Source organism: Aplosporella prunicola (genome assembly GCF_010093885.1).
Source record: "Aplosporella prunicola CBS 121167 unplaced genomic scaffold K452scaffold_9, whole genome shotgun sequence".
Classification (NCBI taxonomy): Eukaryota; Fungi; Ascomycota; class Dothideomycetes; order Botryosphaeriales; family Aplosporellaceae; genus Aplosporella; species Aplosporella prunicola.
Genome location: NW_022983537.1, coordinates 594946 through 609694, shown reverse-complemented (window position 1 = coordinate 609694; position 14749 = coordinate 594946). Strand labels below are relative to the sequence as shown.

At 54.7% G+C, this 14749-nt stretch overlaps 7 protein-coding genes across 7 annotated transcripts; 5 read left to right on the top strand and 2 right to left on the bottom strand.

Moving 5' to 3' along the window:
* The first annotated feature begins 266 nt into the window (after window positions 1-266).
* K452DRAFT_247851 (uncharacterized protein) lies at window positions 267-1496 on the top strand. The gene is made up of 2 exons (XM_033538076.1): window positions 267-363; window positions 499-1496. Exon 2 carries the CDS (start codon window positions 657-659, stop codon window positions 1332-1334), a length of 678 nt encoding a protein of 225 aa, XP_033399067.1. The 5' UTR covers window positions 267-363; window positions 499-656; the 3' UTR covers window positions 1335-1496.
* Window positions 1497-2046: 550 nt separating this feature from the next.
* Window positions 2047-3094, top strand: K452DRAFT_247847 (uncharacterized protein; the record flags this gene model as incomplete). Its single annotated transcript, XM_033538075.1, has 3 exons — window positions 2047-2595; window positions 2720-2882; window positions 3024-3094. The coding sequence occupies exons 1-3, from the start codon at window positions 2374-2376 to the stop codon at window positions 3092-3094; spliced, it is 456 nt and encodes a 151-aa protein (XP_033399066.1). The 5' UTR covers window positions 2047-2373.
* Window positions 3095-4842: 1748 nt separating this feature from the next.
* On the top strand, window positions 4843-5724 carry K452DRAFT_317512 (uncharacterized protein; the record flags this gene model as incomplete). Its single annotated transcript, XM_033544071.1, has 2 exons — window positions 4843-4966; window positions 5035-5724. Coding segments are annotated over 2 exons (384 nt in total), but the record flags the coding sequence as incomplete, so codon positions are not given.
* Window positions 5725-7014: 1290 nt separating this feature from the next.
* On the top strand, window positions 7015-8379 carry K452DRAFT_307496 (uncharacterized protein; the record flags this gene model as incomplete). The annotated part of the gene is made up of 1 exon (XM_033543074.1): window positions 7015-8379. One exon carries the CDS (start codon window positions 7015-7017, stop codon window positions 8377-8379), a length of 1365 nt encoding a protein of 454 aa, XP_033399064.1.
* Window positions 8380-8530: 151 nt separating this feature from the next.
* Window positions 8531-10232, top strand: K452DRAFT_268814 (uncharacterized protein). The gene is made up of 4 exons (XM_033538910.1): window positions 8531-8847; window positions 8952-9371; window positions 9425-9721; window positions 9797-10232. Exons 1-4 carry the CDS (start codon window positions 8666-8668, stop codon window positions 9888-9890), a joined length of 993 nt encoding a protein of 330 aa, XP_033399063.1. The 5' UTR covers window positions 8531-8665; the 3' UTR covers window positions 9891-10232.
* Window positions 10233-11071: 839 nt separating this feature from the next.
* Window positions 11072-12945, bottom strand: K452DRAFT_317509 (uncharacterized protein). Its single transcript, XM_033544070.1, has 2 exons — window positions 11988-12945; window positions 11072-11928 (listed from the first exon to the last, which is right to left on the bottom strand). Exons 1-2 carry the CDS (start codon window positions 12807-12809, stop codon window positions 11560-11562), a joined length of 1191 nt encoding a protein of 396 aa, XP_033399062.1. The 5' UTR covers window positions 12810-12945; the 3' UTR covers window positions 11072-11559.
* A 285-nt stretch (window positions 12946-13230) lies between these two features.
* Window positions 13231-14649, bottom strand: K452DRAFT_247843 (uncharacterized protein). Its single transcript, XM_033538074.1, has 3 exons — window positions 14364-14649; window positions 13428-14295; window positions 13231-13355 (listed from the first exon to the last, which is right to left on the bottom strand). The coding sequence occupies exons 1-2, from the start codon at window positions 14610-14612 to the stop codon at window positions 13660-13662; spliced, it is 885 nt and encodes a 294-aa protein (XP_033399061.1). The 5' UTR covers window positions 14613-14649; the 3' UTR covers window positions 13231-13355; window positions 13428-13659.
* Between the last annotated feature and the right edge of the window lie 100 nt (window positions 14650-14749).

The window sequence follows — 14749 nt, the reverse complement described above, 5'->3', positions numbered from 1 at the left end:
GTTCTGACTGCTTAACGATCAAAGTGCTGACACGGCCTGTTCCTTGCCGATCATCTGGAGCTGACCGAGAGCCTTGTGGCGAGCATACGTACACAGGTGTCTGCCTACCGGCCCAACCATCCGCCAACTTCTATATAAACTACCATATCTGCTTCCAGTAGGTGCATCTTCTTCACCACGCTCTACAGCACAACCTTCCTCATCATCACTACTCTCAACCACTACAATCCTCTTTCTACATCTTTATCGTCAAAGTCAATATGCCTTCAATAAGGTACGCGAACCAGTCGGCTCCCTTCTGGGACTTCATTGCAGGCCTTGAGAACCAAGGCCCAACTCAGTCCTTTGCCGGACCTGCGGGAGGTGCTCACGACAGGTCTGACGAAGAAGGCCCGCGAGGTTGGGGCCCATCTCCTTGGATGGGTCCTTTCATGGGATTTGGCGGCCCTCGTGGCTGGCACCATGGGCCTCCGGGAGGCCACCGTGGTCCGCCGGGAGGCCATCATGGTCCTCACAATGAGAGACGCCCCAATTCACCTCCTGGTGAGAATCCGCCGCCATTCCATCCGGAGGGCGGCCCTCACCCGCCTCCGCCTCACCATGGCGAACATCCGCACCCACCTCACCACGGCGAACACCCACCTCCGCCGCCTCACATGGAAGGACAACCTCCCTTCCCCCACTCTGAAGAACCTCCTCCCCCTCCACCAGGCCCCCACAACGGCCCTGGCCCCGTAGGCCCGGACGGTGAGCACAGGTCTCCCCGTCATGGTGGTCACGCACACCCAAACCACCATCACCGTGGCTCGCGTGGCCGTGGTGGTAGGTCCTTTGGAGGACACGACAGATTCGGCCACCGCGGCCCTCCTCCCTTCCCCCTAGGGGGTATTGATTTCGCCGGCCTGGCGGAGATGTTCCAGCGCCAGCTCTTCGGCGAACAAGGACGTGAGAGCGAGTCGAAGGAAGAAGGTGCGCAGGACGACTTCCAGCCCGAGGCTGATGTCTTCGACACCGAGACGTCATATGTGGTTCATGTTTCGCTTCCGGGCGCGAAGAAGGAGGATGTCGGTGTCAGCTGGGACTCGGAAAAGAGCGAGCTTAACGTCGCCGGTGTTATCTACCGCCCTGGCGATGAAGACTTCCTCAAGACTCTTGCCCTCGATGAGAGAAAGGTCGGTGCCTTTCAACGCAAGATCCGACTTGGCAGCCGCGCGAACCCTGCGCAGGTCGACGATGATGCCATTTCTGCCAAGCTTGAGGATGGCGTGCTCAGGGTAGAAGTACCCAAGCTTGACAAGGATTATGTCGAGATCAAGAAGGTCGACATTGAGTAGGATTCTGGTACGGAATGAGCGGGATACCCTGAGGTGGTTGGAAGGAAATGACAAAGAAATGACAAGGTAATGGGCGTTTGGGTTTAAGTCGTCATTTGATAGTTCTAAGGAAAAAGAGAAAAGCATAAAAAAATGTCCATTCCTTTTCCAAACAAAGCCCTGGATGTAGTCCGCTCCACGTGATGACATGCCTGTGCATAGATTGCTTTCTACCCTGGGATTTTTTATGTCTGTATACATTTATAAGTAGGGAGTAACGTCCGTCACCGTGAAGCGAGGTAGTAATATTTATAGGGAGGAGAAGGAGAGACCTAGTTATAATATATAGAGGCTCTGTACGGAGGAGAAGAAGAGACTTAGTTAAGATATGTAGCGTCTGTATGTGCTCTAAGTTCTTTTTACCTATACCGAGGACTTGGGTTAGGAGCTAGGCAAGAAGTACTTTGTAGGGACTACTTGTATCGTACTCTGTCTCGCTAGATGACGGACGTTATACTTGTAATTATTTTGTTTATGTACCCTTGTAGGATACCTTTGTAGTCTTGTATGTCTATACTTTTGTATTATTTTAAATAATCTTGCACCTACTATCTTTTTGCCTTTACGTATTTGCGTAGTGGCCACTAGCCGTAGCGTAGTAAGTTATTATAACTACCCACGGAGTACTCTGTGGGCATAGTGGATTTTATTTAGTATATAGTCAAAGGGTGAGCAAAGCATCTAGAACGACGGGCAAATAATCCGGTCCCCAAGCAATTCATTGTCCCACATGCGTGACGATGCCAGCGCACGACGGCAGGATGGACGCTTGCCTTTTTCGGAGTGGTGCATGGCCCCAAGACCGCCTGCCGCATTTGGTGCGCGGGGTTGATGGTTGTTGCGTCACAATCAAGCAGGAGCAAACGGGCGAGGCAGAAGGCAGCGGAAGCCTCACAGAAAACCAAAGCCGAACTCCAAACAACTATAAAAATCTCACAACGCCTGCCCCACATAGCCAACAGCAGAAACTTCACCAACACATCCGCCACCGCAAAACACCATGACTTCCCGCATTCCCACCTCCACCTCCGTCGTCGAGTCGGCCGTCATTGACGCGCACATCTCGCACGTCTGGCACCTGGTCAAGCTCCAGGACTTCTCCAAGTTCTGGACCAAGCTCGACAAGAGCGAGTTCGTCAAGGGCACTTCTCCCGAGACTGACATTGTGCGCTGGTCCTTCAAGGATGGCACCGTCCTCGAGGTGAAGCAGGAGGAGCACTCTGTAAGTACTGCGATCCACGCCTAGCTGCCAAAGCTCCATAAAATTGCACCCTACCTTTTTCGCAAAAGAAAAAAAAAAAAAAAAAAAAAAAAAGTGCTATGCTGACGGGCAATGCGCAATGCAGTCCATCGACCACTACATCACCTACTCGGTCATCACGGCTGCGCCTGAGCTGAGCTACTCCTCCGTCGTCAGCACCGTTCGTCTCTTCCCCATCACGTCCGGCAAGAACGAGGGCCACACGTTCGTCCAGTGGACTGGCAACTTCTCGAGCGATGCCGATGCTGGTATGTACAAAAAAAAAAGTCTCCCGCACTACGTCGATCATTGAGCTGGTGCCAGCGGCCAATGGAAAGCTTAAGAAGGCTTGTCGAACGAGGGAAAGCTTAGCCAAGGACAAGAAGCGGTGTGCTAACAATGTTTCGCAGGTGTTATCGAGGACGCCAAGTTCAAGCGCCGTGAAGCTCTTGCTGATCTTGCCGCTGCTGTCGCCAAATGAGCGGGTCGATCGAAATGAGTCGTGGAGACTGGAGGAGGGAATTGACAGCATGGTTACCGGATACCTCAGTGCCGGATGATGAGTCGATGACAGGAATTCAAAAGCATTTTCTTTGACGTGACATGTGTCCCGGTGAGCGTGATGGTGTGATGCTCTTCAGGGGAGCGATGGCCGCATCAAACTCAGGGAAACATGACAGGGTCAACAGCACATGAATCTGGACAAACACAAGCCATCCACCTATCGATAAGATACCGAACCGAAACTACCCCCGTTACGTCTATATTAGCGCCTCGCCCGCGTGTCCCCCTAGCGATGAAGGGAAAGAGATCAACATTGGCCCGGTGGCGGTCCTCGCGGTTCGCCTGCGTGATTTCGAATCTCGAAGGCTTCGAAGCTGCTGTGCTGCAAACCAGCTAACCACTGAGTCCGAAACACACCGGTGAGGACCTCGCCTATAAGCTTATAGGGGTGAGGGGTTGAAGGGACTCGTCATACATGTTGTTTTGATCGCCAATCGAGAGTGCCAGGGCAAGTCATGATTGGCCTGACCGTCTTTGCCCTATGAGGCCGCTGAAACCTCGCTGCTGCAACAGCACAAATGCCGACGCATTGCAAACGGTGAGAGAGTATGGCACTAAAACACGCTCTCCAAGCGCACCCATGCACGCAATTAATTCACAGTTGACGTGGCTCTGGACGAGCTCGAATAGGAGCAACGAGCAGCGAAGAAGCCGCGACTTGTGGGGCGACAAGCGGACGCGTCAGTTGATGGACTATCTGCTACCTTACCCCGGAGTACTCCTGACAGCATGAGGCACCGTCTCTCTCCGGCGGTAAACAGCATCTTACAAACCAGCGGCGCTCTGACGTGACGGTCCGAAGGAAGCAGGAGGAAATCAAGAAAGGCGCGCGCGAAGGCACATTACGCGACCGCAGGGTCCGCCAGAGCGCCGACGCGTAAGACACTTAAGGCGCGCTCTCTCTCCGTCCCTTCTTGCCGCTTCTCATTCATCAGGGACAGAGCATAGTTACGGGTAGGTAGGGCGGGCAGCGACGCTCGCGAAAAAAGAACAAGAGCCTGAGGCCGGCAATGCAATGCAATAGAAAACAAGCCCGGGCGCGCGACGGCGTAGATCACGGCACAGCGAAACGGGGCGTGGTTTGTCGCCCGTGGGCTGATGATTCCCGCCCTCCCGCACGACGGCCCCGATCGCCGCCCTGGCAAGGCCCCGAAACACGATCTGGCGGTCCTTGCGGGCGAAATTGGTGGAGAAGATGTGGGCGGCGGCCCCCCTATTGTACGTAGGTACTATTCGCGCCTGGCGCAGCAGGAACCGACGACCAACAGGCAGGGGGGAGGGGGAGAGAGAGCAATGAGTTAGGAGGAGAAGAACGGAGAAGGGAAGTGCGATTGTCGTGGACAAAAACAAAAACAAACAGGGCTGAGGTTTGCGAGGGTGCGCGCCGCCGCAGTAATCACGGCGCAATCGACAAGCCTGGAACTTCTCCCCCGTAGTTAGCTGGTTTGGAGTGGGCAGGGTCGCCGGGCTGCCCTGCGGCCTGTTTACCGGCCCCCCCTCTCTCGAGTCTCGACGAGGACAGGGCAGGGCAGGGCAGGGCAGGGCCGGCACGAGCGTTAGATGAACTCATCAGCGCCCGTTCGCTATCATCTTATAAGTATCGATCTTCTCCGCTAATTGGGCGCGCTCTCTTTTCTCGTGTTCAGGAGTCCCCAACTTCCCAGACAAACATCAACCACCACCCACACTCTTTCATTGAACGCTATCCGCTCTCTACTCCCAAGCCAACCAACCAACCAACCGCAAAAATGCTCTTCAAGACCATCCTCCTTGCTCTGGCGTCCTCGAGGTCCGTCCCGCCCTTCTTGAGCCTCCTTGCCCACCGTTTCACACACACATACTAACGTCCCCTCGCAGCCTCATTGCCGCCGTCCCCGTCAACAACCGCATCCTGCGCGGCGACGGCACCAAGCGCGCCGCCGAGCCCCAGCCCGCCATGGCGCAGCTCGCGCACAGCAACTTCGACGGCAAGAACGCCTCCTAAGCCGCCCTCGCCTCGCCGCGCGCCGAACGTCGTCGTCGTCGTCGATCCCCCTCCTGATACCTTTGTTGCTCGGCCCCTCTCCCTCCTCCTCTCAAGAGCCTCGATCCCGGTCCCGTCCCTGAAAATAAAATGACCTCCGGCTCCCCGGCACACACGCACGCTCGCAAAAACGCCTCCCAACTTTCTCGGCCGGGCGGCTGGGCCTCCTTCCTCCTCGCTGGCTCTTTTCCTTGGTTTTTCCTTCTCCCTCTACTACGACGACGACCACCGACAATGCGGTCGGTTTCTTTGCGGCGCCACGCTGCGTGCGGATCACGCGTTACGGTGCGGAGCGGTGCGGAGCGAAGAAGATGTGGCGGTCTGCGCCCCTGCGTGCGCTGTTGATTGATTGCTTGATCATTTCGCTGGAGATATTCTCGTTACGTTCCGAGGGCCGAGGGCGCGCCGTTTTTTCTCCCTCGCCTGCCTTCTGTTTATACCATTTGGATTGTTCGTGTACAAACTACCTACTCAATCAACACCGTTCCCACATGCATGCATGCGGCGGCGAGGCTATGCGGCGTGATTGTCTTGTGGCTGACTGGAGACGTGTGACGTGTGCGTGCGTGCGCTTTTTGCTTGCATGCTAGCAAGCTAGCGATGTCCTGGTCGGGGTCCGCTGAAAGATCTCTCCCGGCGGCCCGTCCCGTCTTGTGTGTGCTACTGTCCCAGGGTCCCTGACGAAAACGAATCGGAGGATATAGACCTACCTACCACCTGCGCGCGACTTGTTCAGCTTCCGTTTTCGACAGTGAGAATATCTTAATCAAACAGGACGTTCGACATTAGAAACAATCGTCGATCGGCTGATCCTGCGCGCCGCAGTAAGACAAAGCAAGCAGGATATCAGGAAGGAGCACATTCTGTCGAGTTACTGAATAGTCATCATCCTCGCCGTGGAGCCAGGACTCGCTGTCGCCTTCTCGAGCTACGGTGCCTGCTCGTTACTCGTATCTAGCGCGATAGCTTGTCGTGCGCTTTGAATACGAGGAGCTTCTACCACCGTCCTTGCGTCGCTCTGTTGACGGGGTAGCTTGTGCCTGCGGAGTGATCGCCCCGGTGCAGACTGCGGACTTCGTGCTCCTATATTTGGAGCTGGCGTCAAGGAGACGTGCGGCTGTTGTGCTTATGCTAAACAGACAAACTTGGTTACAACGATTTCGCTGGTCAGCACCTTCAGACTGCTATAAGGTTAGCTTTGATTGTTTACGACAGTTTCCTCGTTATAGCGGCAAAAGCATGCGAAACGCTATGCAAACTGCAGCCGGTTATACCGATGAGCGCTTTTTTAAGACTCGGAGTTCGTTGACTAGCTCAAACGTTGTAACCAGGTTTGACTATAGTCATTGCCTATGAGTAACTCATAGGGGAATATATGTATGCATGCGGTACCTTCAAAACGCTCTCTACAGATCACTTCGTAAGTAGACCTTGAGGCAGTGCTCGTGGTTGGATTTGTTGCTGACGAGGAGCATGTGAATTACAACAATATCTGCCCTCCAAGCGTTTCAAGCCGTATTCCGGACGTTTTCGTTCCTTGCAACACCATACAGAGCTTGATGGCGTGTAGTTTGCGGGCCGCTGCTTCCAAAACCATGGAGACGTAATAAGATGACTGTATCGGTGAGCGCGACGAGCGGTGGCCGACTCCTCTGCCTTGCACACTGTCGCGAACATACTCGTATGTACCCAAGTTGAAAGCTGCAGCGACCCAAGGCCCGGTTTTCGCGCGCAGAGGCTCAATAGCAGTGGTGACTGCATCAGCTGCCACGCTATTGAGAGCGCATGTATTGTTCATGTGACAACCCATCAGGATGGCTATTCCATGTGCTTTTCTGGAGCAAGCATTGTCTTGTGGCTGCCTTGGCCAGCTGAGGCTCGTCGAACATTTCACTTACGGCAAGAAAGAGAACTGCAACTCACCGAGCCCATTTCGCAGCTTTACAACCACTGCAACGGAAGCAACAGAGGGCCTCGAATCTCACTTTCCCGATATGGAGAACCCAAAGCGTCCTCCGCAACTCATTGCGCAGCCACCACACCCGGTGAACGAAGAATCGCCATGGAACCAGGGCCTAATGGTGTACCTTGAAGAGCCATCACCCTCTACGCCAGAGCATGTTGAAATGGTGTTCATGATGCCCGCCGATATCGACACATGTGCTCTCGACGAGCGAACCGAAACCGAGAAGCTCGATATTGTGGAGGCAATTCGGGAGAGCACCAGCGACACTCCAAATGACGACTCGTGGGTGGACGATGACCTGATGCCGCTCCTGGAGGGCACGTTCGTTGGAAACGGATCCATTGTTCCACGACAGATGCTGGAATACCGACGCCTGGTTTCTGATGTCGTACGGTATAACTGCACAGTTGCCGCCACGAGCCGTCCACAGTGGGTATCCTCAGACCCAGCTGGTGGATATGCGTGGTTGGAGGAGGAGATGAGGAAGCGATGGGCTGTGCGGCATACCACCGAGGCCGGAAAGAAGCTGCGCGAATGCAAGCTCAACCTTCTGGTGTTGAAGAATGAATCTCCTTCGGAGGAGAACGAGCAAGAACAGCGACGCTGCGAGAAGCTCATTCGGTCAGCAAACAAGGTTGTTTGGGCGCAATACAGGAACGAGACCCTGGCGACACTGGCCGAAAAGCATCGGCTGGCAACGGAGCAGCCCTTGCAGGAGCTCGAGGTATTGCAGAAGTTGTACGATTCGCAGAGGGTTGAGCTCAATGGCAGGTGCAAGAGCAATGCCGACCTGTTCACCGCAGCGACCAACCAGCGTTACGGACTCGCCGTGACGCTCGAAGGAAGCATGTCTCTTGTCGACACGTGGGTAGACGTTCTTGACCAGCTGCTCGACACGACGGCCGCCAGTATGCGCAGAGTGCACACGCGCGTTGGAAGACTGATGGCGAGGGATGTTCGCGACGACGCGGCGCGCAAGGCGGAGACGGAGAAGCGGCTGGCGCATCCAGAGGCATTGGACTTTATGTTTGAAGCGTGGAGCGACATTGAGGCGACGGGAAGCATTGCGAGGTCGATGGGACGATTGGCGGGAGAGATTGAGGGGGAGCTGGGACGGGTGGCATTGTCGGCGGCAGAGGCGATGGGCGCGGATAGGGAAGCCGATGACGGTGAACAAAGAGGAGACACGATGTGGATGCAGCGGTGGGATTAAGGCGAGCATAAGGCGGTCGCAGAGAAATTTTTCCGGGAGGGCGCCGTCGCTCGGAGTGAACCGTTCGCAAAGACCTCAGTTATGACATCGTCGGTGTTGGCAGGTGTCGCGCTAGTGGAGGTAAGATCGGACTTAGCCTGTCCGAGTTGCCCCGACCCGCAAAAACTGCCTTCTCCTAAAAGAAACGTTGTCAACCTCTAATCTCTCCTCCGTTTCCAACCTCTCCATCTCCACTCCATCACCACCGTCGTCCTTTTCGTACTTTTGGGTTTTTCGCTTCATCACAATGTCCAACACGGCCACTCCCCCTCCCACCTCTACGGGCTCGACCCAGGTCGATGCTATCAAGCAGGCCGCTGCCGCCCACACCCCCCAGAAGCTCTCCGGCGTCGCTCTCTACTCCCGCTTCGCCTTCGCCGGTGCCGTCTGCTGTTCCGTCACCCACGGTGCCTTCACCCCCGTCGATGTGTAAGTCGCGCCTGCCTTTACGCGCCGTCAATTGCTTGCTGCGCACGCCGTGAAGATTTTGATATCCGCTTCCGCACACCCGAAGCTGACTCCTGCCATTACAGCGTCAAGACCTCCATCCAGCTTGACCCCATCAAGTACAACCGCGGCCTGATCGGTGGCTTCCGCCAGATCATCGCCGAGAAGGGCTTCGGTGCCGTCTGGACTGGTGTCGGCCCTACCTTCGCCGGTTACTTCCTCCAGGGTGCCTTCAAGTTCGGTGGTTACGAGTTCTTCAAGCAGCAGGCCATTGACAAGTTCGGCTACGAGGCCGCCGCCAACAACCGCACCGCCGTCTACCTTGGTTCCTCCGCCTGCGCCGAGTTCTTCGCTGACATCGCCCTCTGCCCCCTTGAGGCTACCCGTATCCGTCTCGTCTCTGACCCCAACTTCGCCTCCGGTCTCGTCTCTGGTTTCGGCAAGATCCTCAAGACTGAGGGTGTCGGTGCTTTCTACTCTGGTTTCGGTCCTATCCTCTTCAAGCAGTACGTTCACCCGCCGCATATGCACTTGGCTATCTGTCTCTAACGCTACACAGGGTTCCTTACACCATGGCCAAGTTCGTCGTCTACGAGAAGGTTGCTGAGGCCATCTTCGCCCGCTACGACAAGAACACCATGTCTGCCCCCATGCAGACCGTTTCCAACCTTGGTGCCGGTCTGATCGCTGGTTTCGCTGCCGCCATTGTCTCCCAGCCCGCCGACACCATGCTCTCCAAGATCAACAAGACCAAGGGCGCTCCTGGTGAGGGCACCACCTCCCGTCTGATCAAGATCGCCAAGGAGCTCGGTATCCGTGGCTCCTACGCCGGTATTGGTGCCCGTCTGTTCATGGTGTATGTACCCCTTCTCCCAGACTGAACCACAGTCTCCGTTTGAATAACGCCCATATTAACGCACGCGCTTCTCAGTGGTGGCTTGACGGCCGGACAGTTTGCTATCTATGGCGATATCAAGAAGGCTCTTGGTGCCGTTGGCGGTGTTGAGATTGCCGCTGTCAAATAGATAACGAAATATCCTCGGGACGACAATAGGAGACGTGGTGATGAAGCAAATAGAGGACCATCTCCTACGGGGGATGGCGGGGCATGATTTCATTTGAAAGATCACTTGCGTTTTCTCATCTTCATAAGCATTTTCCGGGAATCGCTTCTCGTCTTGTCTTCTCTCGTCTAGCCTTTGGAAAGAGAGAGGGCCTGTTTGTTATAGATTAGACATCTCTCTTTGGGGAAGGGGGGGAGCACAAAGACGCTCCGTCTTCCGGGGGAGGCTGTAACAGTAGGCCGCAATCCCTTAATAGCTAGAATTAGATGGATGGGAATGATAGGTTCGGCGCCTCATGGATGCTGCTGCTGGTGGTTTTGTGTGCTGCTGTGTTCTGTTCCGTTCCGTTGCGAGATTTCGAAAAGCGTCGCCGAACTTCGTTCCGCTGCAGGAGGTGCTCGGCGGCCTGCCTGGTGGCTCCGTCAGCCCGAGTGCCGATGGCGTAATGGGCTAGGGTTGCATGGGTGCTACTGCTCGGCCCGTCGAGGGCCTCGGTCCGTCATGCTGCTTGCCGCCTTGCTGTTTTAAGGGTAGGTAGGTAGGTATGGTTTGCTGTTGCGTGAATATATGGATGTTGGGATTCTGTATGTGTGTGTGTACGTGTGTATAACGATGGACTGTTTTAGCTGTTGGTGTAAGTGCTATCTAACTGTAGGAGTAGGAAGGCTTCTCGGAGGGTGAAGAGTAATATCACTAGCAACGTATCGAGACCTTTTTCCTGGCAGGTAAGGGAGATGGGTACGTGTCCATATAGGCGCATGTAGACAATCAAAGGAATATCTACGCAGATGATACGTCCTCATGTAAATTAGGCACATGGTAACGGTAACAGCGACACAATACTTGGTAGGAGAGCCATTAATCCCACATGCTTCAGCAGTATAAGAATGCTGTTAGGGATACACATCCAATCAGCACCTACAACGATAAAGTATGTCCTAGGGCACATAGACGAAAGCTGTATGAACCCGTAGAAACCATTAGGGCTACACTGTAGGGAAGCTCTACCACAAGAACAAAGGACAGTAGCGTACGAAGCAGATTTGCCATAGTCCCTGATATAGACTTGACAGCGTCGGTAGCGGCATGTTAAGCACCAGCCATACAGACAGAAGTCTAAGCTACATTAAAGGAATCCATACCATCTGCACAAAACACACCTTAACGCTGTTGCAAGGTATATGCTCCACCAGCGTCTACAGCCGTCTTTCCGCTCTCGAAATAATTATAGTCAACCCCCTCGGGAGTGATTCAACCCGTCCTAGAAATACGGCCGGTATCTGCGGAAAGGCATTTTGATGCTGTGCCGAACCATCGCGCTCATGCCCATCCAAATTAAACCCAAAAAACCCTCAAAATAACCGCAACCAACCTCTATAGAGTGATCCAACCCATCCTAGGGAAAAGTCTAACATCCGCGAGAAAAGCAGTCAGACCATATGCCAAACCAAGCCGCAATCTCTCCAAAATAACCGCAATCAACCCGAACTTTTTCATCGACTTTGGTATCATTGCTTTCGCCGTGATTGCCTTCGTTCCAGCAACCGTATCCAGTTCCATCGGCGTGTCTGTCAGTTGCGCGGCTTTCGGGGTCCTCCTCTTCGAGGCTCTCGGTGCGTTCCTCCTCGGATTATGCAGCAAGCTCCACTGGTGCTCTCCCAGCGCCCATATCCAGCCTCATGGATGCGTCAATCGCACGAATTTCGGTGTCGTTCTCCATGGGGTCCTCTTCGACGTGTTCCGCGTCGAGTTCCAAGGCGTGCTCCGTTAACGGTGCGCGGGACAAGTCTTCGCCAAATTGCAGAGAGACATGGAGTTTTACCGCAACCACAGAGACAACGGAGGTATCCGTTGCAGCGCGCAAGCAGTATACCCACTGAACGAGCAGCGGGCGCAGGAGCTTGAAAGGGATTGTTGCGTCTTCCTCGCGAATCGCGGTTGCTAGTGCCATCACTTCGTCGTTCTTGATGTCGAGCACGCGTAAGGCTGGCCAGAGGCCCTGCAGAGTGCGGAATGCGTTAGAGAGAGGGCTTGAGGGCCTCGGTAAATGCAACTCACCAAGCATTCTTTCATAACAGCGTCAGCATCTTCTCCATTAAAAGGTTTATGCGGGTCGATCAGGTGACGTAGAGCCGTCTCAGTGTCATTCCCGTCTTCTTTCAACTTCTCCTTGATGTAGTCTCTTACGCAATGCACCCAGAGAATTTTGCGCTTCTTTATCGAATTGAGCATGTCGTCCCTAAACTCCTTGAAGAAAAAGATGTCTCTTTTTGAGATTTTGTAGCCTTGACACAACCCGTTCACCGGGTTCACCAGAGCATAGGCCATGGTAAATGGGCAATTCCTCAGTGGGACAACGACCCGAAGGGCTTGGGGGTCAGTCTCAATCAAGGGGAAGGTAGTGAGGTCCGCGATAGTGCTGCCTTTGGGGGCATGTTTCTTGTCCAGCTCATTTGGTCCATACTGGTCGATGCGCTTGTTTATCTCCTCGGTTGTGTACTGGTTGAAGCCTCGCGGAACCATTCCAACTACGACAGCAAGAGCACCTTCTGAGCCAGCTGAGAGGTCTACTTCTTCTTTTGAAACATATTCAGTTGCCGCTACCGTGTTCTGGATGCTGGTGAGAGGTGCACTGCTGACACCGGAGACACGGATGACCTGGTACGGTTTGCGGTCTTTGATCCCATGGTCATACCCATACGCCGAGACGTTAAACGCGTAGTCTCCAATGGCCGGTTTCTGCTTTTGTCCCTTGGGCAGTGGCTTATTGTACGCCATCCATTTGTAGGCGGCCGCCTGATTGGCCCATCTGAGCGGGCTACAGCAAGAACCCTTCCCACGAGGCCTTAGTCTGGTGAGATTTTTCGTGGAACTTAGCATAGTGGTAAGTTTTTCTTAGGGCGAGATGCTGACGCATTCGATAAGAAGCCGGCGCTGGTGGTGGGGCATACGTTAGTTGGCGAAAACACTTATTATCAAAGCTCTACCCGGATAGCGCCATACTGCAAAAGTTGTGAGGCGGCGATGTTGATTGTGTAGTTGGTTAACTTCAAGAACGTGTCCGAACGCGTGAAGTGCCTTTCTTACTAAGCGAGCGGCTAGCCAGAGGCCGCAGGGATGCCTACTTTGGCTGAACAGAGAATGTTTTCTACAAACACTTACTAAACAGAATAGTGGTTAGTAACAAGCTTTGTTTACGGTAGGGAATGGTGCTGCGACACAAGAAACAATTAAAAGCTTATAAGCTCACCGAATTCCACTTCGTATCAGAGCACTACGAGAACCATCATTCAAACATGCTGCATAACTACGTCTCACTATTATTTCGTTATCTATTTGAAAGCGGCAATCTTAATACCACAAACGGCACTAAGAGCCTTTATACTATCACTATAGATAGTAAATTTTCCAGCCATCAGAGCGCAGCTGGAAATTTAGATTAGCGCCATGCAAACAGAGACTGTAGTTTAGTCTGGGAGAAGGGGTGCGAGTACGTACATGGGTACTTTCTCCGATCTCGAGTGCTAGAGCCGTTGTAGCTGCAGCCGTGGGCTGGGAACCTTTGATCTCGGTCCACCTTGGATTTGCCAGTTGCCATACCTCAGCAACTTGGACGCCTCCAAGAATCCGCCCCAAACAGACTGAGGCCACGGAGAAAAGAGCGTCCAACATCCCAGGCCCCAACAACCCCCAACACCAGCCCCCACCACACACCAGCCCAACCCCAAACCTAGTTATAGAACGCGCCCCCACAAGCCTCCTCCTCAAACTCAAAGTCAGGCTGGAATTCCCAGTACAACGACTCAGGATCACTGCCCATGCGGAACGTATACTCGGCAGCCTCATCCTCCACCAAGACCTTCTCGACATTGCCGCCCGCGGCCGCCGCCTCCACCATCAACTGCACCTCGCAGCTGCGCTCCATCAAAGTATGCAAATAGGCGGCCTCATCGACCGTCCCACCCACAGTCAGCAAGCCATGATTGCGCAGAATGAGGCCCTTCCCCCGCGGCCCCAACGCATCCGCCAGCCTCCTCCCCTCAGCCTCAGAGAAGACGATCCCGCCAAACTCCTTGTAGACCGCCTGCGCCTCGCCGTAGAAATAGCACACGTCCTGGTTGAGCATGTCGAGGCGGCGCGCAAACGCGCTCCACGCCTTGCCCGCCTTCGAGTGCGTGTGGCACGCCGCGTGCACGTCCGGCCGCGCCTTGTGCACCGCGCTGTGGATCAGGAACCCCGCCGCGTTCGCCGGCCGTGTCGTGTTTCCGCCAATCGCTTTGCCCTCGTAGTCGACTAGGATCATGTCCGACGCCTTCAGCTGCCCAAAGTGCCGTCCTAGTGGGTTCGTCCAGAACGTGTGCGGGTTCTGCAGCGTGTCGTCGGTTGAGCGGCTGCTCTAAGCGCCGTGGCTGATGGTTGTGGCGTGCTGCTTACCTCGGGGTCGCGGACGGATATGTGCCCAGACATGCCTTCGGTATAACCCTTGCGGGCGAATATACGGAAGGCTGCGGCCATGTGCGAGAGGATAAAGTGCCGTTGCTTATCCATGTCCGAAAAGAGAGGGATACCGGGGAGACAAGTCCCCTGCGAGATGGCTTGCAGGGGCGTGAGCTCCTCCTTCCCATGTGGCTTCTGTGCCACCACCGCCGTGTTGTTGGCCTCGGGAACTGCTGAAGGTGCCATGTTTGCAAGGAGAAAGAAAATTGGGCTGCAAGTTGTGAGTTATGGAGATGAGGTTGAAATAGTACTGCGGCGACAAGGCGACTGGCTCCTGCACGCTATCGGCGAATGCGGGGCCAGGCCGAGGGCGGGGGTGGGGT